The sequence below is a fragment of the Coccinella septempunctata genome, chromosome 3 (genome assembly GCF_907165205.1).
Source record: "Coccinella septempunctata chromosome 3, icCocSept1.1, whole genome shotgun sequence".
NCBI lineage: Eukaryota > Metazoa > Arthropoda > Insecta > Coleoptera > Coccinellidae > Coccinella > Coccinella septempunctata.
In genome coordinates this window covers 10904857-10932345 of record NC_058191.1, presented here as the reverse complement: position 1 = coordinate 10932345, position 27489 = coordinate 10904857, and the positions used below count along the sequence as shown (strand labels likewise).

Sequence of the window (27489 nt, the reverse complement as noted above, 5' to 3'; positions counted from 1 at the left end):
ATGCTGTTACCAAATTTCTACACCAAGAATTGGCAACTTCTAAGGTCAAAAAAGGTTCCCTATGATAATTACCATCCGGATGCTGTTGTGGAAAATGATCATCACAAGATCTACTAGGATCGCACGGTTCTCACAGACTGGAAAGTAATAACTCATAACTCAATTTATTGTTGAATATAAGGATGAGAACAGAGCACTATTCATCGACGCGACCGACGTGGCGATTCCAAATAACAACAATCTACTAGATAGGCACATTGAAAAAATTTCGAAATACAGGCCCAGATCTCGGTGAACAAACCAAAAATCAATGGCAGCTGTAAGATACCATATCTTTCTATTTTCCTTCAATCTACGGTTTAAAAACGTCGATCTGACTCCGAAGAAATTTCTAGAGAATTTGAGGAAATTGTACCATAAACATTTGGTACCGCAGAATATAAAATTTGGGCAGTCATCGTGTTCATCTGCATTATCCTCGCGAAAGTCGGAACCCTGAAACCCAAATGTTGAAATGTTCAGTTATTAGCTCCGATTACACAAAATTCTATATTATGTATTTCTTTGCGAACGAATTTTTTCTATTGTTGCTGGTGAATCAATAACCTTTGTGCAACCAGTTGGGAAAAGCTTTATTTTTTATTTTATTTGGCTTCGCTCGTTGCGCAATAGAACGCGAAATACAAAAATAGTAGTTCCCAACGTGTTTCACACAGTATTTGTTCTAATTTTGAATTGGATGTTGATATGAATTCAAATTAAAAGTATCAAAAACGTCTCTAGAAACTTCTCTCGGAGATTCCTTTAAAATCGTCTAGTGACGGTAAATTATTCAATTTTTCACTCCGTTACGTTATGAAAGCAAGTATCGTTTCATCATCAGTATAGAAAAATCAGTTCAAAACGTCAATGAGTTTTAAAAAGTGTCACTTTATATGTCAAAATTAGAAAAAATAAATTATTAAAAAAAATTAAAAACTCAATTTGTAATTTATTTTATAACATTCAATGAAACGATGTTATGGCATCGTTATTACATTGATCTATACGTCAATGTTCAATTTTAAGATATTTGCATCTCTAGGAATCGGCCCTTTTTGAAGGTTAAAATTTAGAAACGAAACTAACAGAATATTTCAAATCGGAAGCAATTGTATTCCTAAAATGTGCTCACTATATTACATATTACAATTAACTCATAATGTTTTGGTGGGCTTCGACTCAATTTTTGTCGCTATCAGTTCGAATATGATTGCTTTTTTGAACTGAAACTTGAAAAATAAAGAGATAACTCGAATGAAATTAGAATTATAAACTCGGCACAGCGTAAGGAGAGTACCTATAGTATGTATAATTACTTAGAGATACATAGAATTAGTTTACGAGATTTCAGTTCAAAATGATCAGTGAATGGATGAAGGTATATGGATATCAAAAGGTTAAAACTTTTATTCGGTTAAATAGTAAAACTTACAAATTTCGCTATAAAATAAACTTAAACATAGGTATTCTCAATTTTTCACATATTTACATTCGTTCGTTTTGAGTTCATTCCTTAAGATTTTTCCACTTGGATTTCTAGGAATAACGTCCAAAAATACAACACCACCAGCTAATTTTTTATAATGAACTACCCTAGCGTTCACATATTTCAGTACATCTTTATCGGTCAACTCAGATCCTTCTTTCTTAACAATGAACGCTCTTGGAATCTCATCAGCTAATGCATCGGGAATGCCCACTACAGCTGCATCGGATATGTCTGGTATTTCTAGAAGAAGATTTTCCAATTCCGTCGGTGAAACCTGTAATTAAAATATCAATTTTCTGAATGAACTTCATTCAAATTATTGCGAAGATTTTCTTGACTTGATAACACGGTCATCCAATTAATTTATCATTCGACTAATATAATACATAGATTCAACCTTCCAAAAATGAGTCAAAAACTTGACTTTCTATCTTTCATATTCGTAATTATCATCATGTTTTTTCGTTTCCAGTTATATGGTACTTTGGTAGGAAATATTTCTCAAAAAGTTTTCATAACAAAATTACGCTACAGATTAATATTTACGTATTGTGGTTCTAGGTACGCCAACAAGCGTACCTAGCTAGCGCTTAGCTCAAACTCAAGACATCGGACAACAACTTTCAAAATTCCATAGCCTACTTGACGAAGAATATGCTCACAGGAACTGACGAGTGGAGAACATTTTGAGTGATTATCTATAATGCTTGTAACTTTAGTTACCTATTGTAAAAATAATTTAGTAGTTACATATCTGTTAAATATTCAAATAAAGCCACTAATTACATATTTTTGTAAATTCAGAACTGAGTTAGCAGTTGTAAAATGACCACCTACATATACATAGGGACGTCTCATAGAATAATGGATTCGACAAGAAACCGCAGCAACAATAATTAGCTCTACAATCGTATAAGGACCATTAATTCTTATACAATGCCTCTACGACAGAGATAAATTATTGCCACTGCTCTTGGATGCTGTTGGATGAAAATCATTTTGTCTATGAAGGAAACAGCATAAGCTAAATCTTATGGCTGCTAAGATTTCAAATGGAAACTTCGTATTTATCGATAAGATTAATGGATAACTATTGATAACTCATAGATACTTTCGAAAATATTGAATATTCCATATCTGCATAAATTATCATTGAGTATACAAATGGACTTCAATTCTTATTCATATAATATAAACAAGGTTTCGATAAAATATTTTCTTATCTTTCGCTAAAAATAATGTACAGACATAGAGACTAAAATCGTAAACTTAGTTCTACAAATTTCACGTTTTTATCCTACCCTAATCGTAGCCTACGAAAATTAAAGTTTAGTTTTTGAAGACTACGCTTAAATAAATTATGCTACGCCACTGTCAAATGGAAACCTAAGTCGGCCATATGCAACCGCTATCATTGACACACAACTTCCTGTAGTTCAATGATCATTCACGTCTATGAATATCAGGATTGACCAAATCACAATTTTTAACATTTTCTGCGTGTTTCTCATGCATGAAAGTTATTTTACCAGATTAATGAATACCTCAAGTATTCATTTCAAGATGAAAGTGTTTCACTCTATGACAATGACAAACGTTGCAGATTTCTCCATTATCAATTTGTCCTTGAATTGTCAACGTCAAGTTTGGAGTTTGGCGTTTCTTGTTTGTGTTTTGCTTGAATGAAAAATTTGTGTTTTTGATTCGGAGAGATTTAAAAACGAATAGAAATCGTCAAATACTAAGTAGAATCCCTTAATAAAAATGGAAAACCCGGAAGAAGTACTGCATAGTTTAGAACAATTCTCAAAATTCAGGCCAAAGGACATTCCTAGAGAATTAGAAGAATATTTATGTTTTGTTGCTAAAACTGGTGATCCAGTTTACCAGTGGTCAACAATCAAACATTTATTGAGGGAGAAACTCATCAACGTTGTGACTGAATTTTATGAATCGTGTTCTTTACTTGATATCCAACCATGCAAAAACGTAGAAAAATTTGATTACGACATCATGAAGTCTTTTATTTTAGAGAGATTAGATACATTTGTCTCTGCACCGTTCACAGTACAAAGAATTTGTGAACTCCTCACGACTCCTCGAAAAGAATATAATAGGATAGACAAATTTATGAGAGCTTTGGAGAAAAATGTTTTGGTAGTAAGCACTGTTGAACCTGGTATGAAGAATGCAGAAAATGGGGACAGCATAGTAAATGGTTTAGAATCTGATGAAATACCTGAAAATAGGAACTGTAGCACTGAAATTATTGTTGTAGAAATGGAAGAAACAACTTGGCATAAAACAGATGAAGCAGAACCAATGCAGTTTCAGAGTGAAGAAGATTCATCAGCTGCCGAAGTTCAGGACTCTATAATGTCTGAAGCAGAGGACTCTGTGAAAGAAACTGTTCCAGAAACTGCTTGTAGCTCTTCTCAAGATGCAGATCCTACTACAGAAGATCAGAAAATAATTGAAAGTGAAAGAGTTGAACCTATGAACACATTTATTGAAGAATGCAGCGAGAGTATAGCTTCTAAGGATGTGGTTGAAGATCCACTGCCAGCAACAGAAATAGAGAATGAACTCAATTCTGAGCCTGTTGATTCATCAGATATTTCAAATGAAGTTGCAGATACTGAAGTGGTAAGTTTCCTACCCTTTATGATCTAAATAGGTCAATAAATAATTATTCATTTTTCAGGTTAGCTCTGTTGATTCAAAGAACTCTGATGCTCCTTCTGAAGAGTCTAAAATAAGTGAAGATACACAAGAAGATCATCTCAAACAGGCGGACTCAACAACTAGTTTAAAATCACCCCAAATGGATGAAGTTCCTACTGATTGTCAACTTGAGTCCAACTCTGTTGAAGCGCAACAAATATGTGATATTCAAGAGGTCCAAAATACAATAGCAAGTTCAGAAAATTACAATGCGAATACAGATTCGGATTCAAACCAAAGCTCTGTTTCAACAGAACCTGATACAGTTAACGAAGCACAATTGAGTGAGAATAGTTCAAGTGAAGCTAAAGAAATAATAAGTAATGAATCTGAAGAAAGCATAATTTACCACGAAGGACTGAACTCTGCTCAAGCTGACACAACTAGAGGTTATGAAAAATCAGTGAACACTTTCCAGAACAAAATTGAAGAGAATAAAGATGAAGAAATCACTTCATCTGATAAGGTTGTAGTAGCTATCCCAAACACTTCTGTTGATGATATAAGTGATGATGAAGCAGAGGCTGAAGTACAGAAGATTGATATTCCAGAAGAGACTCAACAAGGGGATATCCCCTTAGTCACTGAAACCCCAGAAAATGATTCCCAGGTAACAGCAAGCAGTGATGAAGTGACAAAAGACTTAGAATCAATATCTTCAGAGTTAGATAGAAAAGACAAAGGAGATTTTAATGAGGCTGAAGCAACTCCAGAATCCATTTGAGTTTTGTATAGCTTGTAACGTGTGAGTTTATTCTACGATCTAAATTTAAATGAAGATATGCTGTAGAGATTTGTGGTAATTTGTTTTTTCTTCTTTTTTCATCAAACAGCTATCAGAGTTTGAAGGACTATTCTGCCACTTCATTGTGTTAAATTCCATATTTAAGAGAAATTGATAGTGAAATTTATACATTCAATGAAATTATTTGGAAAACAAAAAGCCTTTTATTTTTAAGTGTTAAATTACATGCCTAATAATGTTCCTCTCAATGCAGATTATTGAGGAAAAAAAAGCAAAGCTGGGTAAGTGTATTGGAAAAAAAATACATTTTCAAATTGATAATCATACACATTTTTGTGGTCATTCAATCATTTTGTTGAACCCAATATCCGATAATGAGCAAAAAAAATGTTTTTCTTAATTATTTTCCCTGTCCTTATGCTGAATGACAGTGTACAATCCTGGTATCCGTATTATTGTTTTTAGGATTATCATCGCAAAGCACAAACTACTAGATATTAAGGCAAAATAAACTCTTGTTAGCTCTGTTCATCTTTTCGACAATGCATTGCATTATTTTCTCATAAATGCTTGAGTTGTCGAAAAAACTAGTAGAGACAAAAATGTACATTTATGAATTGGGCCTTTCACCCATGTTTTTTTTTAAAGAAAAATTTTCATCCAAAAAAAGTTGTGAGAAAAAATATCTTAGGGGTTTATTATTTCAACCCTTTCTGAGCATACTTCAGGGTTGAAAAAATTCCAACATGGCAGTTTCATTGACAAATGTTATTTACCAAGTTTCGAGTCTTTAGCTCAATATACATGGAAAATAAAAAGGAAAGACAATTTTTTTTGTTAATCTTCAGAAGGGTGTAACTGTTCCAGGTGGAGGTTTTCAAAAAATGTTTATACCGACTACCCACCTTAATTTTCACTATAGAATCACCCTTACATTTTTTCGGTGTTATTCAGATGCACCCTGCATATTTCATTTACTGCAATGTTTTCAATTTGTGCAATGCAGTATTGCTCAGAAAAATCCACGCTGACGTGGGGACTGGGGCGAAATTCACGAGATAAATAGCTGAATTCAGCAAACATCGGGCAACACTTCTATTTCAGTAGAACACAATTAGGTGGAGGTCCGTCAAGCTGGAGACCCAACTGGCAAACAAATAAGATAGGAATTTTGTGCCAATTTGTGCCGTAAAAAAATTTTGTACCCGTAAATTTTACGAGATTTTGCGATGGGTCTCCAACTTGACGCTGAGACCCGTCCATGGAATTTCGACAAATGAATATGATGATAATTTTGTGCCCATTGTGTGCCAATTTTTGCCTCAGATATATTTTCCGAGATATTCCGACTTTTCCGATGGGTCTGCAACTTGACGCTGAGACCTGCCTAGGGAATTTCGACAAATGAATATGATATTAATTTTGTGACCATTTTGTGCCACTAAAAAAAAAAAATTGTGCCCGTATATATTTTCCGAGCTATTCCGACTTTTGCTATGGGTCTCCAACTTGACGTCTATGCAATTCCGATAAATAAATATGATGATAATTTTGGGCCCATTTTTGTGCTGATTTGTGCTGTAAGAAAAAAGTTTCGCGCCGGTATATTCCAGTTTTTCTGATGGGTCTCCAACTTGACGCTAAGACCTGTCTATAGAATCTCAACAAATGAATATGAGGATTATTTTGTGTTGATTTGTGCCTTGAAAACGAATTTTGCGCCCGTATATTTTCCGAGATACTTCGACTTTTCCCGATGGGTCTCCAACTTGACGCTGAGACCCGTCTATGGAAATTCTACACATAAATAAGATGATTGTTTAGTCAATTATTTGTTATCTATCTATGGTCTGCACCAAACAGGCTTCTTGTGCCTGAAGAACCCACTTGGTTCTCCGATTGCTCTGTGCTCTCTACAGGAACTGGAATGCCAATTGTGAGATATCGTTTCAATCTGTCCTTCCCCTAAGGAAGAATTGGTCCATATTGCAGGCTTAACTGTATGCTGTTCTGGTCTGCACACTGGAGAATATACGCTGAGGATTCTCCGGATCTACATATATGTATATGTTGTGTTGTGATAGGCGGGGAACCCTGAAATCCCATTATGAGGAAAGGGTTAACTCATATTTAGTGGAGGAATGCTCCGGTAACGTTCTGAAAGTTATCTGGTGTTCGGCGCACGCGGAGCTTCCGGGAAACGAGAGGGTAGACATAATTGCTAAGCGGGAGGACCGCTCAGCTTTTGTTGGTCCGGGACCTGCCGGTGCTGGCCATTTCTCGTACAAAATTTTTCCAAAGCACCAAAGAAGTCTCAGACAATTGAGGCTTCTCATTGAGAGACCGTCCCCCAAACCTGAGGTCAAAAAACTACTGGCCCTCGAGAGGAAACAGGCAAGACTGGTGACTGGGGCAATGACTGGCCACTTGTTTAGTAAACATTTAAAGAAAATGGGACTTGGTGCTTTCTCTCTCTGCCGCTGGTGCGGAAGCGCTGATGAAACCGTTGAACATGTTCTGTTCATCTGCAGCAACCTTGAAGAGTTGAGGATGACACAGCTAGGAAACATCCACTATTCCTATAGTGAGAGGGACTCCTCTCTGACGACTTGTGGCACTTTTATCAGCGTGCCTCAGGGTTTGAGTCACTTCAACTACAAGCGGACGAACAATGGGCCACTAGGAATCAGTTCAGCTGTTCAGCCCAGTGCGGCACAGCACGTAAAAGAACCGAGTTCTATCAATGAGGCTAACCTTGCCATCTTCTACGACATCGCACTTCCAGTGGGCTTTGCTATTTTTGGAAGATATATTTATGTTATGTGGAAAGGAGACGCAATAGGAGATCGAAAGCACTCGGGTGTAGCCACACACTTTGTCACTTTAGCGGCGATTGGCTTTAGCACTCATTTCCCTTTCGAACAGCTTGAACTGGAAAACTACCGACAAATGAACTTCAGAAGCCGGGTATAGCGCTGCTATCTTTCAAGGAAAATAAACCCGGAGATTATATCCAAATATCCATAACTACCCCCCCTTCCTGTTTTTCGAACTAAATCTATTTTGAAAATTGAGCATTTCGCTACCAAAAAAATGGGGATTTTGACTTCCGTGAAAAACTGTAGTTTTCTATTAGTTTGTAGCCTTCAACACGGCGAATTTATTCACTGGTCCGTTATTTTTTCTCGAAAAGACCAATGAATGAAGAAAGAGTCAATAATGTGGTGGTACGGATGTTTCATTTGTGCGTTCATATGTGTCTGATGGGGATAACGATTGATCCCTTCCTTTTTCCTTGCTGATTTCGATCTAGTAAAGGTGTTGCAAAATAATAATAAAATCTGTTGAATTTATAATTTCGTTGCCCTTATCTCATAGTTAGAGAAAACCCTTGATTACGGAATGAGTATGTTTTTCAGCATCGCTTTTGTTACCTCATTTTATTTCTCCGTTGTTATTGAAAATTCAGTTTTTATCAATTCTTTTATAGAAATGCCTCCGCTATTTTATCCTGTGTATGGAATATTTTTCCTTTTTTTCATATGCTTAACAAACAACCTTCAAAAATTGTAAGCCTAGTTTAAAGTTAATGAATATTTGTTAACGCTACACAAATATCTGTTCTATATAAAAGAAATATCAATAATACTAATACATAAAAAATAATTGAAAGAATAGTTCAAACAAAGGCACAAAATCATATCAATCATAATGATATGTCGAAATTCCATAGACGAATTTTTCGTCAAGTTGGAGGCTCACCCATCTCGGAAAAATCTACCGGCGCAAAACTTCTACGGCACGAATCAGCATAAAATGGGCACAAAATTATCATCATATTTATTGGTCGAAATTCCATAGACGGGTCTCAGCGTCAAGTTGGAAACCCACCGGAAAAGACGCCAAAGACGGATCATCTCGATAAATACATACCGGCCCAATTTCTTTTTCTACGACATAAATCAGCACAAAATGGGTCCAAAATTATCATCATATTTATTTGTCGAAATTCCATAGACGGTCTCAGCGTCAAGTAGGAAACCCATCGGAAAAGTCGGATTATCTCGGAAAATATACGGGCACAAAATATTTTTTACGGCACTAATTGGCACAAAATAGCACAAAATTCCTATCATATTTGTTTGCCGGAATGTTATAATCGGATCTCCAACTTGACGGACCTAATAGGTGGAATACAGTAGAAGGGGCGAAGGGGTGTTTGATCTTCCAAAAATGAGAAAAGGATTATCGGGTAATTTTTGGGATACATAATTTTTGTTTAATATTCTAGAAGTACAATCTATCTCAAGTCTCCGTATCAATACTTCACAACTACATATTTACTGAGTTTCAGATCAATTTTGCATCGAGTTTTTTTTAATATTGAAAGAAGAAATTGAGATTATAATATAACTCAGAAATCAGTGGACGCATTTTTCCCATTAAGAAACTCAACCTGCGCAGTTCGGCGTTATAAAAACACATTTTGGCTATATAACCACTCTCAAATCCCGCTAATAATGCATCAAACTTTGTTGTTGAAAAGTCAAGTCCTAGTTTAATTTTTCACATAATAAATTTTCTTGGATCTGGGCCCCTAGGCATTTCTCCCCCTACTGCCGCCGCCCCTGATTTTTTCTTGGGCCTTAATTGTATAATTTGCTACCCTCAGAATAGCCTATGTCAAGAAATTCAAAAAAGAAAGGAAAAAGTACCTCAAAACTAATAATAATAATAAGTAATAAATCGATATATTTTTAGTTATATTTTTTTTTCTTTTTGGTCACTGTGCTCGCTATATTAGTGTTCTGAACTTTAAACTCCTATTTTCTCTTGTAAGGTATTCTGTTAAGTTTTTGTTCTCGATATAAACTGTATAATCTTTGTGCAATATTATAATAGTAAAGGAGGTGCAATAGGAGATCGGACGTACTCAGGTCACTTCGGTATCGTCACACTAAAGGCGGAAATATACTAACACGTATTGTCATGGGAGGAGAGGGGGCTGGGTAATTTAAAATGTAGTTTTATGCATACTATCATTTTGATTACCAGATTACCATATGGGGAACATATACAATATGGATATCAGAATTCGATATATTATTTAGTTACTCTAATTGATATCGGTTGGATAACACTCTTTGATATCACGTGAGTATCGAGAATCGATAACCAATGAGTCGTATGCATAAAGAAGAGTATTTGCTTTTACTATAATACTATCTTTGTCAGTTGCTTAAAAAATGTATAATTTCCTTTCAATAAACTGAAGTGAAAGCTTTTACTACTTCTTTATGCATATGGCCCAATGAGTATATCATTCCAAGTGTTACAACAAATTTGTTATCAAAAAGGTATCAAAAATTGATGTAACACAATTTGGTTGTTAATATCACCTGACATGCCTGCCTATACCACGAAAACATGGATAAATACGTGATGGACTTAGGTGAAAGTATGAAGTAATATAATATAATAATAATTAGTAATGTTATGCACGGTTGAGATGTTGAGAACATTATAAAGATATCATCGAGCTCACCAAAGTTTGAAATGAATATTTAAGAACCTCAACATGACGAAAATAGGGACATTCACCTTAAATGTCATGTCCAATGGCTTGGGGGGAAAACTCAGCCAAAAAAAGTGTTTCCAACGCAAAATTCATCACTCGCAAAATATATATTGTTTTTTTAATTGAACTTTAGCTGGACCTCTAAAACAGGGTGGTGACAAATTCGATCTAGCCAGTACTTCCAGTTTTGCAAACTATACCAGATGGAAATTCTGTTTATTGACAAAAAAATTTCTGCTTTTGTGGGTTCAAGCTCCAACATCTGATCTGGATGCACTGGACTTTTTTCTATGGGGTCAACTGATATCCAAGATTTCCGCTACCCAGCCCTGAGTCACTGGATGATTTGCGAACTCGGATCTTTAATGAATGCCGTCAAATTACACCAGAAACCTTGAGTAATGTACGTGAAGGTTTTCAGCAAAACTAAATTATTGCCCTTTTCCAGCATTCAATAAACTAATCACGCAACACGAGGGGTGTTGCGATTCAAAATCAAGGGTTTGTACTCACCCCCGTTAGGGGATTTGCAATTACGGGCATGAAAAGAGCTCAAATCAGAAATTGATGGCTCCGAGCGATTTTTAAAATCCGGAAAATCGAGATGTTAAGTTTTCGTTGGACCATACTGTTGAAAAATAAATAATATTCGGATTCGAACAAACTTATTAGAATGTTTAATACAAATAATTTGCCATAAATCTGGTAGGCGATTTCAATAAGAATTTTGTATAATTTCATTAAATTACGATAACATTTCATGGAGTTATTCGTTCATAAAAGAAAGGAGATATGAGCAATTTAAGAATATATCATATATTTTAGATTCTTCACTATTTATAGTGAATAAAAGAAGTTGGATGAGAGTCATGTTGGAGAACTTGCAAAAACTTTGGCAAAACTTTTTTGTCAATAAACGGAATTTCTATCTGGTATAGATTGGAATAAAGTAGTGGTGAGCATCGAATTTGTCGCATTCTGTAAATAAAATAAATATAAGTTTAGCCCGCTAATATTAAGTTTATATGGTCACACCTAACTTTGGCCGTAGTAAAAAGAGGGTGTAACTTAATAATGATGTCATCAATTGCAGGGGATGATTCCTTATTGTCTAACACTTATTTTATGAGAAAAAATTCATGTAAACTTGTGTCCTAACTTTCTTCGTTTCAGAGTACTGAGGTGTCAAAGTGTTATTATTCATTAGGTTTTTTACTAATAATAAGTAATTGATTAATAAGTCCTTACGCCCATATTTCGATGAAACTAGGTGTGTTTGTTAACAGTAACAAGGGGCTCCTTTTTATGAAATTAGTTTACGGACTAAAATTCTAGTATCCTCACAGAGGGGTCACCTCTGTTATATTTTTATGGTAAAAATTATGTCAGCCACTGTTTTTCAATAAGTTTGATATTTTCATTAAATTGAACAATCAATAAAAATTATTCAAAAAACAGCATTAAATACATTGTTTCATATTAATGCACTAAAATGGAAAAATAATTAATTTTATTGTTGTCATTCTGAGTTTATATTCCAACTCAGCAAAAACATTAGCGTACAATGTTTATTTTCGTAAATATCCATCAGATTACCCTCTACAACACCACTAGGAACAAAATTAAAAATCTAATTTCATGACAAGAAGCATAGTATTACAAATAAAACACAGACGAAGTTAAATCAAAAGAATTTTGAGTAATTCAGGAAGAGCCGATTAGATAGCCCGTTACTCGGAAACGGAGCAAGTTTAGGACACACGTTTATATGAACATTTTTTGCATGAAATATGACGAGCAATCACCACCTGAAATTCATGACATCATTTAAGTTGCACCCTGCCCCTTTACTGAATTGGCATCAGAAACAAACTCCCTACTCTCGCTCGCTTGTCTCTGATTGCCATGCATTGTATTAATTTTCTCAGAATTCTTTCTGAATAGAATGAATCAAATCTAAACTTTTCATAGGTAGTTTGGTATATCCTATCGGCCGCTTCATTTTTGGTTTGTTACTTTCCATTTTTGCAAAATATATAATAGATTACCTAAGGCACTGATTGTTTAGGTAGAATTTATTTAAAATTTTGTATCCTGATGAACTCACCATATTGGCGAAACCAATGCTGTTTTCAAGTGAAGAAATTTTTTTGAAATTGAAGATTTGTCAATGAGAAGTTTCCGGAAATGTCGATTATTATATTTTGAGTCCTTTCTTTTACATACCTGGTTTCCTTTAACTTTTATAAGTTCCTTACACCTATCTATTATATAAAAGTATTTGTCATCATCGTAATAAGCAACATCTCCTGTATGTAGCCAACCTTCTTCATCAACAGTTTCCCTTGTAGCTTTTTCATTATTCAGATATCCCATCATTATCTGCAAGAAAAAGTCAATTTCAGTTGGTATTATAAACAGTTTTCATTTGTTCTTTTACTTGAGGCCCTTTAACTTGCAATTCTCCGGGTTTATTTGGTCCTAGAGTGTCCCCAGTGGAGAGATCGACTATCCTGGCAAATGTATCAGGTACAAGTACACCTATTGAGTTGTGTTTTGTCGTCAAAGGAGTTTTTGGATTGATTAAAGTTACTGGTGAACTTTCTGTCATACCATAGCCTGCAAATGTATTGGATTATATTACCTACTTGTTACTATAAGGATAAATAATTCAAAATTTTAAGCATCAGTTATTGTACTTGAATAGTAAAACTTGTTTTTTCCATGTTGAAATAAAGTTTTTTTTTATTATTGCTCTTCCACAGTTTTCTACGAAATAGTACCGCACATATGATGATATGAATTTTGTAATTTTATTTTTACAAGCTCTAAAAGATGGTATAACTTTTTTGCTTCCTACCTTGCCTCACTTTAATCTGTTCGCCAAATTTATTCCTGAACCTTTGCATCAATCCTGATGATAATGGGGCAGCGCCAGATTCAATATTTTCGACGCTGGACAAGTGTTCTTTCACAACGTTGCTGTTTTCCGTCAAGAAAGTTACCAAGGATGGTACCACAAAAAGAACTTTAGGCTTGTAGGTGGACAAACAATTGAGGTATTCTTCTGGTGAAAATCTGGGAAGGGTGACCACGTGTAATCGGAGCTTAAGGCTCAGGTTGAGTATAGCGTTGAATCCGAATATATGGAAGAATGGCAGAACTGTGAAGATTGTTGATGGGGATTCTACAAAAAGAACAAGAATCTGGATTAATGTAATGTGAAATTGAATGTAGTGCATTGTGTTGTAACGCTCAGCCATTAATTTTATCATCTATCATCGATGCTTTTTCCGTTAAAGTGCTCTTACTAATGAGGTCATACTCCTCACTCCAATGAGCATATTTTGAAAGCCCAGTAAGAACTAGAAACCCGTCTACTTTTGTTGATCAAACATTAGATATATGTTACGGCTAAAGATAGGTGTGAGTATAAACTTAAGATAATTTTTGGTAGAGATATTTTGAAGGAACCAAGGTATCTCCCCTCATATCAATCTGAAACGGTCGAGTAGGTAAATCCCGAATTTCCCTTTTGGGCTCCCCAACTAATAGTAGAAGTAGAAAAAGAAGCGTTCAGGGCATAGATGCGGTTTCGCATTGTAATATAGTCTAAAGCATAATGTTAAAATGAAGAGTATCTATTCTGATAAGCTCGAGACATTGTCTAGGTAATTTGATATCAAACTTGAACTTTGTGTTCTCAGCGAGTTTGTTTACATCAATATATCTATTAACGTGAATGAAGGAGTAGTATTGCATCGAACAATCTGAGATAATAAACGATCGATATTTTATTAAAAATTGGTGCGTGGAAAGTCAGGCGATAGAAGTGAGACCTTCTTTGGAAACTGTGGCTATAAATCCAGGAATAGATCTAGTTATAAACTAGATTCATTTAATATTAATCAAATAAAATAATAACTCCATTCACTGTTCGGAATTAAAAAAGGTATCTACCAATTCATTCATTGCATAATGCAAAATTGACACTAAAGTTTCCAGTTGATCGGCTTTTTTTATCGTCAGATCCAATGATTGCAGCAACGTCAACGTCTACAAGATGAGTTTCGTATTTTTTCTCTCAACCGTTTGATAAACCCTTCAACTTCATAGTGGTCGAAGAGGCTCATCACTCACCTCCTTGAATTATAAGAGTTCATTAGCCCATGTTGAACAAAAACGAGCGATCATCTCACTTTTTTCTTAAACTAGGCTGAAAAATGAAAAACCATTTGGCATTCCAAGTTTAATTGCGTATGTCATATCAAACGATATTATGCAGAGACTGAAGGAGTTGCAATTTACAATGTCTACAGCTGGTTTAATCATGTAAAATGGGCAACAATCCTCTTGTCCTGCATCTACAGATCACAAAGTACGTCTGTCGCAGTACCTTCATAAAGTTTTCCTACTGTACATACACACCAGTGGTTGCTGTAGTCATTTGATCTGATGATGATAAAAAGCTGATCATCTTAACTGGGTACATCAATGTTAATTTTACTTCAGAAGCAGCGATGCCACTCCTTGAATTCTCAGACTGAAGACTGGAATGTAAAAATGAGAACGGATGGTATAGAAGGAACGAAAGATCTTGTCGATGCAGTTCTCTCACTTTTTCTTGATCAATTGCAATCGAAGGTTTTCATATCCTATTTAAGTTTCTGCAAACCTATCGTGTCTTCGATTAAAATAAGTTTCCCCCGCAGTTAATCATTAGTTACTATAGTCCTACTTTTATCGCTTGGCTTTTCACGTATTTACCATATTTTTCATGAAAGTATTTCAATCTACAGTACAACTTCAGTAGTTCAGACGGTTCTTAGACCGGAAACTGCAGTAATCCAGGCACTGCTAAGATTCGGGAATTTTGATATATTTTTTTCTTTTTTTTAATATAAAACGGTGATTACGACTATCCACTACGCTGTGGAAAGTGCATTTTTGAATCATGCGCATTATGACGTGGTCCCACGTCACCTCAGAGTAATTTGTAGGCACCCTAAGTCTTTTGAGTTGGGCTATCTTTTTTGAGTACCTACAGCGACTCCTACCACGATTTCGTTTCATTCGGACGTAACGCAGATTTGAACAAATCTCGATTTACACCCAATGTCCGAACGCGCCCAAAAATATATTCACTTCGAAAAACAACTCTCACCTGGATCGTTATCTATTCTAATATTCGGATGTAGAACTTGGATCATATTCGATACCAGATTGTGGTGGGATAGCATCACACCTTTGGGTACACCAGTTGTTCCACTAGAATAGGGTATGATGGCCAATTCTCTGGGGTTTATTCCTGGCAGTTCCACTTCATAATCTGCTGTCAAGAGACTCCTCAGTCCAAAAACTCTTTTTCCTAGATCGTCATCTCCTCCAACGCAAACTGTGCCCCTGTAACCGATCAGTTCAGAGCCCACCTCCAACGCTACGTCCAAGAGCTGGGGTACTGTAGCTATCAGCTTTACTTCTGCGTTTTGAAACTGTCTCTTTATCTCATCTGTAACATGAGATGCAAATCAAATTTTAATTTCACGGTTACTACAAACTGCAAGATCAAATGATAATAATGACCAGAAGAGGTCTGGTTTGCTAGAAAGTCTGCAAGCTAGGAAATATTTCTTTCCAGATCCGATTCATCTACTTATTTTCAAAGCTCATGTTTGAAGCTCTGCATCCAGTACCTTCCAGATCCGGATACAAAAATGCAGAGAGTTTTCACAGTTAGTAGATAGGTTCAACCCTTTGAAAGTAATAAAAAACATTTTTTATGTTCATTTTTCATAATCTTCATCAAGGGCGGATCCAGGATTTTTTTCTGGGGGGGGGGCACAACGGGCAGACAAGCAAAAAAATCAACAGTAAATAATATAACTTTATTGTCCAAACAGGCTCTAGGCCCAATTACAGGACACTGGTAATATCTTAAATTTATACAAACAGTAAAAAAATCAAAAACAAAATATTCACATATACAGATATAGATATAAGAAGTGACAACAAATTCAACAAAAGAAAAAAATATGTATATTTATTCTCGAATGAAAGTTTTGGAGGCTTAACGAGTACTACTGGGCCTCAAACAGCAACGCTTTCAATTCCCTCCTGAATCGAGACTATGTCTATGATCGAGACAGACCAACGGAATTGGCATCCACATTTCGGCAGCACAGATTGAATCTACTGCACATCGAAAAAAGTGGGGATCTTCGAAGAGCGTTAGTACGTGGTGTAGCCAAATAGAAACACTGGCTAAATCTGCTATTGACTCTAGGAACATGAAAGTTCAGCTGAGACAACAGGCCTGGAGAGTCAACGAGGTAATTCACCAACTTGTATACGAATATACAAGCGTAATAAGTTCTCCTGTCTTCGAGGGAAAGCAGATGGAAACGCCTCAACAATATTGTATTCTCCATACCACGCTGGGGGTAGACGCCTGTAACCTTGAACGAGAGGTACTTCATGAACTGACGCTGGACCGATTTGATGGACTGTATGTGAACCGCATAAATGGGCGACCAAACAAGGTTGCCATACTCCAAACGAGACCTTACATGCGCATCATAGAGAGTGATAAAACTTTTCTCGGTCTTGAAATCTTTACAACTTCTGCATATAAGTCCCAACATTTTCTTCGCAGACGAAACACTCACTTCAATATGATATGCAAAAGAAAGTTTTTGGTCGAAATAAATGCCAAGATCCTTACAAGAATCAGTCTTATTCAACGGAGTGTTATTGATCGAATAGGCATAGTTGACCGAGCTGTGCTTCCCAGAGAAAGTGAAAAAACTGCACTTGTCTATATTAAGGGGTAGTCGGTTCAACAGGCACCAGCTGGATAAAGTGTTCAGATCGTTTTGCAGAAGCATGCAGTCGTATACGGTTCTTATGATGCGGAAAATCTTAAGGTCATCAGCAAATAATAAGAAGAAGCTACTCATATTCTGGCCTATTTCATTAATGAAGAGAAGAAATAAAAGTGGAGCGAGGTTACTTCCCTGCGGTGCACCGCTGTTAGCGTAATATATCCTGGACTTGTGATGTGAGAAATGAACTTCAAGTTTATTTTTAAGAGTTCAAGTATGTATAGAAAGATCCGTCCGTCTGGGGGGGGGGGCACGGGGGCACGTGCCCCCCCCCCCCTAAATCCGCCCTTGATCTTCATGATTGAGAAGGTGACTGTTGAAGATTCGTTATTAGGTATGAAGGCTATATAGTAAAACCTATTTGATGAGAATTTTTTTAATCCCTATATGTAAACAAATTAATTCAGATGCATAACATACGCCAATAATTAAATCAACAAATATATATATATTCTTTTGAAATAGAATGAAGCGTGTGTAAAGAAATGGCAACAAGAGACAGATCCTGAAAACCTGTTCCTCGTTCCAGATCTCAGTGTAAGAAGAGGAAAAATGACAACGGGGTATCATACATATCTTTGTATGATACATGAAAACAGAGATAAAAACCTCAGAAAAAACTCTCTGTTTGCCCGTATAAGTGATACGTACGATCTCAATCGAGCTAACAAACTACCATCGCTCAAAGTATTACCAGAAATTTCATTTCGTCGACATAGAGTAGATGCTAACCATGGTTTCGGTCTCTTTTGACCTCGTCAGAGCAACAAAACTCCTTCGTCAACGAAACTAGAATGAATTGTCGATTACCGGATGCAGTATGCATTCATATGCTTAAAAAACCATCGTCAGCATCTACTATTCTACTCTTTGTCGACGAAATGAAATTTCTGGTTATACATTGAGCGATGGTATTTTGTTAGTTCGATTTAGATCGTTACATTCGTTGATTTAATTAACGACCGATGTTATGCATTTGAATTAATTCGTTTATTGTTCCCTGCCTTACTGAAATTTATAAGATCGAACAATCTTTATTCGATGTATCTCTTCTTTGAACTCAAAAGTAAACAAAAATGATAAATTAAAGCTAATTAACATCGAAACATAACTCAAACAACACTTCTTGTCAAAATTAAATATTCGTTAGAATTCAAACAAGGTAGGTCAATATGGCCCAGGCTTGGAGAGGGCCATTGTAAGGTGGGTTTTCTTCCTAATTTCTCAAAAGTCGCACTTGGTGCGACACAGGGGTCAACTGAGACGGTCAAATTAAGAGCCTAGACGATATGGAGGTTACGTACCCCATTACAGTTGGTTAGTTTTGGAAAAATCAGCACAGGCCATATTGGCCGCATACAGGCCCGCATAGACCATATTAACCGAAACTACTCTTTCTAAATATTAAGCTGATACGATTAATCAAGTTGCTTTGCAGTATTAATATTTCCTAGTAATGCAAATTCCAGCAGTTTACGAACAACTGGAAATGGTGTAGATTTTACCGATTCCATTCACGAAGATGCATAATGTTTTATTTTATATTCTTATAAGTAAACTAGTATTACTTTTATGGACATATTACGAGCGTTAAAAAAGATTTGCATCGAAGCATTGTTTTCAATACCAATTTTTGAATTGAGAAATTTGGATTGATATAAAAGTTCTAATAATAAATGGAATAGGGGTTGCATGTTTCACCCCGAAACCCCCAAGATGCCATTCCTTCAATGGTCCAGCACTTCCAATAAAAACATAATAATAATTTTTTCACTCATTTCCGAAGGCTTGCAACTTTATGAGGAAAGGCCTAAGAGCTCAGTTCAATTGCCGACATCATCTTCGAATTATTAAATAGAAAAATTCAATTTAATGCCAAACAGGTCTATGGTTACTCGCACGGTTACCGCACAAGCGTTTAACTTTTTAGGTTCTTATATTCTACTTATACTCAGGAGTACAAACAAACAAAATTCGTGTTTTCGTTACCTAATTACTATTACGTTTCCTTCCTCATGGCTAATTAATGTGAGAAAATAAAATAATGATGTTATCGAAAAATAGCTGCTGTTTTCTCGATAATGGGGTTCCTACTTCATATATGGTCCATGAATCAGCTACTTTTCGATAACATCATTTTATTTTCTCACATTGATTAGCCTTGAGGAAGGAAACGTGACTTTCCGAAAGCTTGGCTGAAGCTATAAAGAGATAGAATTTTATATCATTGACTACATACCCGATTAACCTTTTATACAAAACAGAAAATATATTTGTGATGGATATCAAAATGCGTGAAAAAAATGAAAAGACTCGATCGATTGAGCCTTATCATATGCCCAAACATAAAAGGCACTCTTTGTTAACGTAAAAAAAACTGAATTAATCCTACTCTATATATTATTATCATAACATATGGTCTTTATAAATGAGTATAACATAGCAGTGGTCATCAATTCAATTTTAAAATTATTTATTGCAATCACACAAATGAATGAACGAATTCAAATGCTGAACATGGGACATTTCTTCAGAAAAGAGAACTTGCAACTGTTTGATCGGAACTCCAATACTAGATACACTACGACCGTAGTGCGAAAAAAAAATCGTTTAATTTGTGCCGAGGTACAAACTATTTTGATCGCCCAACATTTCAGTTGTGTTTCGACGCGATAAAAACTAAACAGTTGCGCAACTGAAAACTGCATATCGTATCGTATAGTGCGATTTTTCATATAGTATATGTGGTCGCACCGAGAAACACCCCGGTGATATTTTCGGTGGCGCTGGCGCTTATCGAATTTGTAGAAGTAGTTGTAATATTTTTTAAGTATATAGTTTTCTTATTTGAATTCTTTACTATTTTTTGTTGCGCTGAATATAAATTTTCAAAATATATTGTAGGGAATGAGCAATCAATCGCATAAAATGATATTTCGATAAAGTCATGCTCATGTACAAACAATCTTCACTACGATTGCAGATCAGTTTGGATTCAATTAAAATTTAAAGTATCTTACTTGGCGTGTACAAAGGATTGACAAATGTCACAGGAAGGCCTGCTTTCATCGCACCATGACAAACTATCACATATTCCGGAATGTTGGGAAGAAGCAAACCAATCACCTCTCTCGGCTTCATTTGGCAATGTTCTATCACCGCCTGAGCGAATTTATGGATCAGCATGTTGATCATTCCATAATTATAAGATCTTCCGGTTGATCCGCAGGTCTGAAAAGGTGTTGGTTGATTATTATCAGTTTTGAGAAAAGATGTTGATGAAAAACTACTACAAAATAATATATAGGTTGTTTTATTTATGAATGTTGTAACGGGTTTAGCTTTCAAGGGTTTAATCTCGAGCGCCAGCTATTCTTTCAATAAGGAAGAAATAGCAAACCCACCCAGATACCTACTAGTCGTAGACAGAGTTCGGAGTTATCTAAGGTGGTTGTGATAACAAGTACTTTAAAACCGAATTTATTACAATAATCAAAATTACAGTGAACCATACAATGATTTCCAAGTCAAGAAATATATACAGCTGATGACCCAGTTCAAAATAAGGAAAACAGAAAGGAAACAATTAATCTGTCACGGTGGTCAGAAATTTAATCTTAACACAGTGAAATTAATGAATTAAACAATATTCCAATTAAATAGCAGGAATTGAAGAAAGAAAGAAATCAATATCGGTCACTTTGATTTCTTCTGAGACAATAAGGGATGTACGGGGTTTACACAAAATTTACAGTAACCGGTTGTCTCAGAAAGATCCAAGTCCCTGTAATAGGTGAATATAGCGATGGGTTTGATCCCGAGCACTTTCAGTGATTTTCAGTGTACAGGCCAATCAGAATTGAAACTACTCAATAAACGAGACGGGTTTGAGTCAGGTGAAACACAATGCAACAATTTACAGGATAACGGGGTAGTTTATCGTGGTCTCTCCGTGGCAACCTTGGGTGTACACGCCAAGCATTACCAGCAGAAAGACTTCGAGACCTCTGCCGATTGGTTTCACTCACCAGAGAGCCAGGCGACAGAAGTCTGCGACAAAGATTACTCTCTATAATCTTTGGTCTACGGGAAATCTGAACGGAACACAACAGGGGTAGGAAGGGATAGGTTACTGTGGTCTTTCCGTGGCAACCTTGGGTGTACACGCCAAGCATTACCAGCGGAACGACTTCGAGACTTCCGTCGGTTGATCTGGTTCACCAGAGAGCCAGGCGACAGAAGTCTGCGTTAAGCAGGGGGATAAACAATAAAGATAAACACAATTAAACAAATAAAAGAATGCAACTTTGAATCACGAAGTATGCGGAATCAAGAAAGGACTTACGGTGTGCTCCGGTACGGTCACACCACCAATAAGAGAAAAGAAAAGAACAGATCACAAGATCTTCGAATTTAGAAAAATTAATAGCGAAATCAAATCAAGATAATGAATGAATGACGAATGCCGAATAAAGAATAATGAATAACTGTTGAACAAAGAATGATGAATGCCGTTCGTCGGTGGTGCGGCCCTATTTATCAACTTTTCGACATGTGGACGGTCATGTGATCAAAATTGCATCCAAAAATTCGGTATTCTCGAATATTCTCCCCAGAAGAAATATTCTCGGTGGCGGTTATCTCTTTATCGGTGAAGAAACTGTCATTATCTGCAATCCACGTTGTTTTATGCTGTGTGTTTTCGTGGACGGAAAAACAACGCCGAATGCAGAAAGACACTTTTGCTTTGTTTTGGATTCTTACGGCGGATTACTGATGGAAATTGAAATGAAACGAAATATCTATATTAAAACTGAGATCTCCATCAGACGGTGTTGCATTGCTTCAACTGGAAAATTCAGGGAAACGGACATTTAAAACGAGGCTTGATTTTTATATAAAACAATCAAGTATCGTTACAATGTTTCAACAAGGATAGGGCCACACTAGACGAACACGCATAGGAAAAAACTATACAGGACGTCCCATCTCCAAACTCGGCATCTACAAATATTCCCATAATCTATTGTTGAAGTTCAAGTCTGTACTATGAACAATAATGAATTCTTTATAAATACCGAAGTAGAATAGTTTATTCAACTGAATATCATATAGGTATAGAATTTTTGTTCAATATGATCCATAGGAATTGGAGCAGCTAATATGAGTTTAGCTGAGACTGTGTTAATTTTTCCACGAGATGTAAAGCGTAAAGCTTTTGTAATTACTTACCAAAGAATCATACTCCATGGCTTGCTCATCTAAATCATTTAAAATGTATTCAACCAGGTTTTCGTTAGGTATTGGGTCACCTTTGAAGGGGGATTCAACAATCAAATCTCCTGGTTGGTTCGTATCTGGATTAGGGGAACAGTGATGTGCTCTCTGGAAGAAACTGGCAACTTCTTTCCCATGATGAAATGCTTTTCGTTGACATTTTGTGAAATTTCGTGGTATTGTAGAAATAGTTCTGATATGCTGTATCTTTCTTGGTATCCTCAATGTATTTATAATTATTCTCGACATTGTTGTGTCTGTAATATGAATGGATATGTATGTACAGGATCTTCAAAATGATTGTAACATAGGAGTGGTGGTCAATTTCGAAATTCTAGGATAGGTATGGAATAGGATAGTTTGTAAGCGAAACCCTTTAGTATAGGCAGCAGCACAGCCAACTGCGATGATACTATCATTTTTTTACTAAGAGCCAATATTAGAAATCTGTAATTAATTCAGTAATAAGTTTTTTTAACATTGCATCAGAAAATCTATACGCGGCTGTTTAAGGTCAGAATGATTTCTGAGTTGTACCTACCAACGTTCTCAGCTATAAAATTTTACTCCAAGACAAACTTTTCTCATACGTTCACAGTTCAATAGTTACTTATTTTTAAATATTTTCACTTGACCGATCGTATGGCTAAAATTCATTGGCATATCGTACGAAATTCTTATGAAATGATTTTTTCTACATTTCCGATGAGCTCTTTTTCTCTGAACACGAAAAAAGCACTCTTCAGATTTATGGTCTCGTTCCACATTTCGAATTTTTTTTTAATATTTTCTCTTAACTGTTCGTATCGCTAAAATTCTTGGCATATGGTCGAAATTCGTATGAAATGTTGAAGAACGTTCATACTCTAGTCAGAAAAAAATATTTCTCCAGCTCGCCAAATTTTGACCGGTAGGGCAAAAATCTATGCATACTCGTTTCGTCCGTGGAAATCCGAGGAACTTTAGTGAGAAGTGTTTACTCTTACCCCCATGTTCTTTCTGCCAAGTTCGAGAAATCTCGCTCGGATGAGGATATGTAGGTAAATGCTATTTCTTCGCTGTTGGAATCGAAGGAAATTTTAATTTCTGTCTATATAGCGAAACTCTCTGTTAGACAAATACACTTACTATGCAAATCTATCTATTCATCAAATCTACCCGTTAGGGGGATCTTTCTACTCATTACAGGGATTCATCAAATAGACGAATATACCTACTACTTAGTCAAATTCACCTACGAATGTTTCTATTACACGAATCTATCAACAAGGCGAATCTCTCTAGCATTTTATTTCTATCAAGAAGAAGCTTTACATATAAGGTGAATCAACTTACACGAATCCATCCATGGAGTTAATCTATCTTTTTAGGGAATGAGGTGGATCTATATACAGGGTGTCTGTAAACAAATGCGAAAGGCTTAGGGAGATGCTTCCTCGACGAAAATAAGCAGGGGTAATTCCTATAAATTTTTTTCGAAATCGATCTCCCTTCCAAGATATTGCCTTTGAAAGGCGATGACGAGTTGACAGTTTTTAATTTTTTTTACGAGTATCTAAAAGAAAAAATGTGTGAGTAACATTGACTTAGTGCTTCATATTATGTATAGTTTTATGACTCAGTGTTTTTTAGAACCGGTAAAAAATTCAAAACTGTCAACTCCTCATCGCTTTCTAAAGGCTGTATCTTGGAAGGGAGGTCGATTTCGAAAAAAAAAGGAACTACTCCTGCTTATTTTCATCGAGGAATCATCTCCCTAAGTCCTTCGCATTTGTTTATAGGCACTCTGTATAATACGAAATTTCCTATTGCAAATCTACCTATGAGGCAAATCTACCTTTTAGGTCAATCTATCTATAACGCGAATCTACCTTTAAGGCAAATCTACTTTTTAGGCGAACCTATTTCTAAGGCAAATCTATAATTGCCTATCTATAAGGCGAATCTACTTTCTAGGCAAATCTATCTATAAGGCGAATCTACATTTTAGGTAAATCTATCTATGATGCGAATCTACCTTCTAAACCTATCTAAAGGCAAAGAAGTCCTCAGGCAAATCTACCTTTTTGGCGGATCCGTCTATAAGGCGTTTTTTTCTTTTTGAGCGAAACTATCTGTAAGGCAAATCTATCTTTAGAGATTGTTGGGTGTGTTGGTCGGATCAACCAAACCTACCACCGCGACCAGGTTTTTGCTCAGAGAGCTAAACATCTCCCTCTTGTCCCATCATACTCAGAGATGATGTCAGAGGGGGAGTGATTTTTGAATTACTCTAGATTCAGCTTGGGAGAGCCAAAGATTCCAAGTCTGACCCTGTCTGCCGCCGGGCAGTCACAGAGGATGTGCTCAATCGTTTCGTCCTCCTCTAGGCAGAGCCTGCAGAGTGATTCATTGACGACGCTTTAGTTTGTGTAAGTGAGATCTGAGCCTGCAATGTCCTGTGAAGACCGCCATTATAAATCTCAGATTGGTTCTAGAAAATCCTAGCCATCGACTGGTGTATGGACCGGGAGGCACTGAGACTGTGCGAGAGACTAGGACCCTTTGCCTTATCCAGCTATCGTTTCGTTCTATTCCTTAAGGATTTAGAAATTCGTGTAGTTGGTTCCTGGACAATAAGCGCTGAGGTTGCGCCTTCTCTGGCTAGAGCATCTAATAATTCGTTGCCTCTGAAGCCTGGGTGTCCAGGTACCCAAATCAGTTGCAGTCCGAAATGCTGTCGCCAACCTGGCCAGATTAACATTGAGGTCGGTCAGAGGTCTACGACTGTAGACTCCGGCGCCATTATTCGCCTTCCTATAAGGCGAATCTACATTTTAGGCCATTATATATACAGGGTGATTCAAAACTCGAGGCGAAAAATTGAGGAACGTATACAGGCTGCTATTCTTGATAAAAAAATGTAAAATAAAATTTTTGGATATTGCCTTGTTTCCGAGATATAAGTGTTCACAATTTCTGCATGTCATCAATTTCAAACTTCAATAGCTGATAAAAATACAGAAAAAAATTGAATCAAATGTTCAGAAATGCCTCCATTAGCATCGATACTTGGCAACGCAGAATGAGGGAATTGTACACTAATTGCATGTTTTGCCTATTCTGAGTGGATTCGACTGCATTAATAATTCGTTCCATTTATTGTTCTTTATCATTAATTTCCAATGCGTAAACTTGTTGTTTCAAATGTCCCCATACAAAATAATATAAAGGATTCGAATCAGGTGATCTCGCTGGCCATAGCACCTGCATGACCACGCCGACCAATCCATGCACCATTGAAATTTTAGTTTAACCAGGCGACAACATTTCGTCCAACATGCGGTGATAATTTATGAAATTTAATTGGTTGCATACAGAAACATTTTTGTCCAAAAACTCGCAGACGAAGCCTCATCGGCCAAAAATTTTTTTTTACGTGCAGTCAAGAATATCAGTCTCTATATGTCCCTTGATTTTTCGCCTCGAGTTTTTTATCACCCTGTATATCTATGAGATGAATCTTCCTTTAAGGCAAATCTACCTTTCAGATCAACCTAGCGACAAGGTGGATCTACCAATTAAGTCAATCTACCTTTATGAAAATCTATCGTTTAAAATTGAGGCGAATCAACCGAATAGGTTGATCTACCAGCAACTGGAAGTGGTTGAAAATTTGTTCTCTCCTGAGATTTTCAACCTCTATGGAATTAAATACAAATAAATGTCTCGGGTCAGGTCAGTAACGGGGTTAGTTCCGGAAACAATTCAGGTTCATAATATGAAGTTTTCGTCCTATTTTATGACGTCAAATATAAATTTGAATTTTTAACCAGGTTTTGAGACACCCTGCATATAAGGATATATGTACAGGGTGGGCAAAATTCGTTGTCTACTGAGGGGATCTCGAGAACTATAGCAACTAGAAGAAAACGGATGACACATTCTCGAGCTCTATTTTCATGACTAATCCAAATCTGAAAACAGAATCGGCTTATCATTTTCAGATTTCTAGTTATAAATAAAAATTGAGATTTTGACGATTCCGAAAAGTTCTCATAACTTTCTTGTCTTTGAAGTTACAGATCTGAAACTTCTTAGGCACTTTTAAACGTAGAATCTACTGACAAAAATTCATTTTCCAATGCAAAAACAAATTCAATAAAAATTTGCATTCAAAAAAACGAAAGTTCGCCTAATGATTCGAAATGAAAAAATATTTCGAGCCCGTCATTGGATTCTACGTAAAAAAGTGCCTGTAGAAGGTTCAAGTTTCAAATTTGTAACTTCAAAGACAAAAAAGTTATGGGAACTTTACGAAATTGTTAAAGTCAAAAACGAAGTATCGTAGGAGGCTGCGGTTTTCACCATTCTTTGTTTCTCTGAAAAAGAGCTCGGAAATGTGTCATCCGTTTTCTTCTAGGTGCTATAGTTCTCGAGATCCTCTCAGTAGACAACGAATTTTGCCCACCCTGTACATATAGTTATATCAATGAATATACTTTTGTCTATTTCTCAATTAAATTTATATCCACTTTTGAACCATCAGAATGAGACAATCAAAGTTGAAACACTGTCTACCAGAATTTCCACATTTACATTCTGAGAAACGATTGAAAACTTAACATTAGGTACCTTCTCCCGTAAAATTTTTATGGGAAAAAATTTAATTGGACAATAGACCGCCAAAAAGTATTATAATGAATCATTATTATATCAAGTTGAGGGTGATGGATAATATATGCAAAAGTTTTTACGCGTGGTTGCTGAAATT

General features: G+C 36.1%; 2 protein-coding genes across 4 annotated transcripts in view; one reads left to right on the top strand and one right to left on the bottom strand.

The window, feature by feature from the left end:
• Window positions 1-1434: 1434 nt before the first annotated feature.
• Window positions 1435-27489, bottom strand: part of LOC123310504 (4-coumarate--CoA ligase-like) — a 27313-nt gene continuing 1258 nt past the window's right edge. Inside the window, exons 2-8 of one of the 2 annotated variants that reach the window (XM_044893992.1) lie at window positions 22692-22993; window positions 20480-20690; window positions 15743-16087; window positions 13439-13765; window positions 13019-13197; window positions 12805-12960; window positions 1435-1805 (exon numbers count right to left, since the gene is read on the bottom strand). In XM_044893992.1, coding sequence (XP_044749927.1) covers window positions 1512-1805; window positions 12805-12960; window positions 13019-13197; window positions 13439-13765; window positions 15743-16087; window positions 20480-20690; window positions 22692-22985 — 1806 coding nt within the window. In that variant the 5' untranslated portion in view covers window positions 22986-22993 and the 3' untranslated portion in view covers window positions 1435-1511. Of the gene's footprint in view, window positions 1806-12804; window positions 12961-13018; window positions 13198-13438; window positions 13766-15742; window positions 16088-20479; window positions 20691-22691; window positions 22996-27489 lie in introns of both variants that reach the window. The other variant, XM_044893993.1, reaches the window with a different exon arrangement.
• On the top strand, window positions 3153-5198 carry LOC123310505 (serine/threonine-protein phosphatase 4 regulatory subunit 2). 2 transcript variants are annotated; one of them, XM_044893996.1, is made up of 3 exons: window positions 3153-3749; window positions 3810-4177; window positions 4236-5198. In XM_044893996.1, the coding sequence occupies exons 1-3, from the start codon at window positions 3296-3298 to the stop codon at window positions 4977-4979; spliced, it is 1566 nt and encodes a 521-aa protein (XP_044749931.1). In that variant the 5' UTR covers window positions 3153-3295; the 3' UTR covers window positions 4980-5198. The 2 variants fall into 2 exon arrangements, with proteins under 2 accessions (XP_044749931.1, XP_044749930.1); XM_044893995.1 differs by having other exon boundaries at window positions 3154-4177.

Excerpts from the sequence above, each read along its gene's own strand:
- LOC123310505 (XM_044893995.1), top strand. The coding sequence starts at position 3,296 with ATGGAAAACCCGGAAGAAGTACTGCATAGTTTAGAACAATTCTCAAAA. Across the intron at positions 4,178-4,235 it reads AAGTTGCAGATACTGAAGTG|GTTAGCTCTGTTGATTCAAA; the intron begins GTAAGTTTCCTA and ends TTCATTTTTCAG.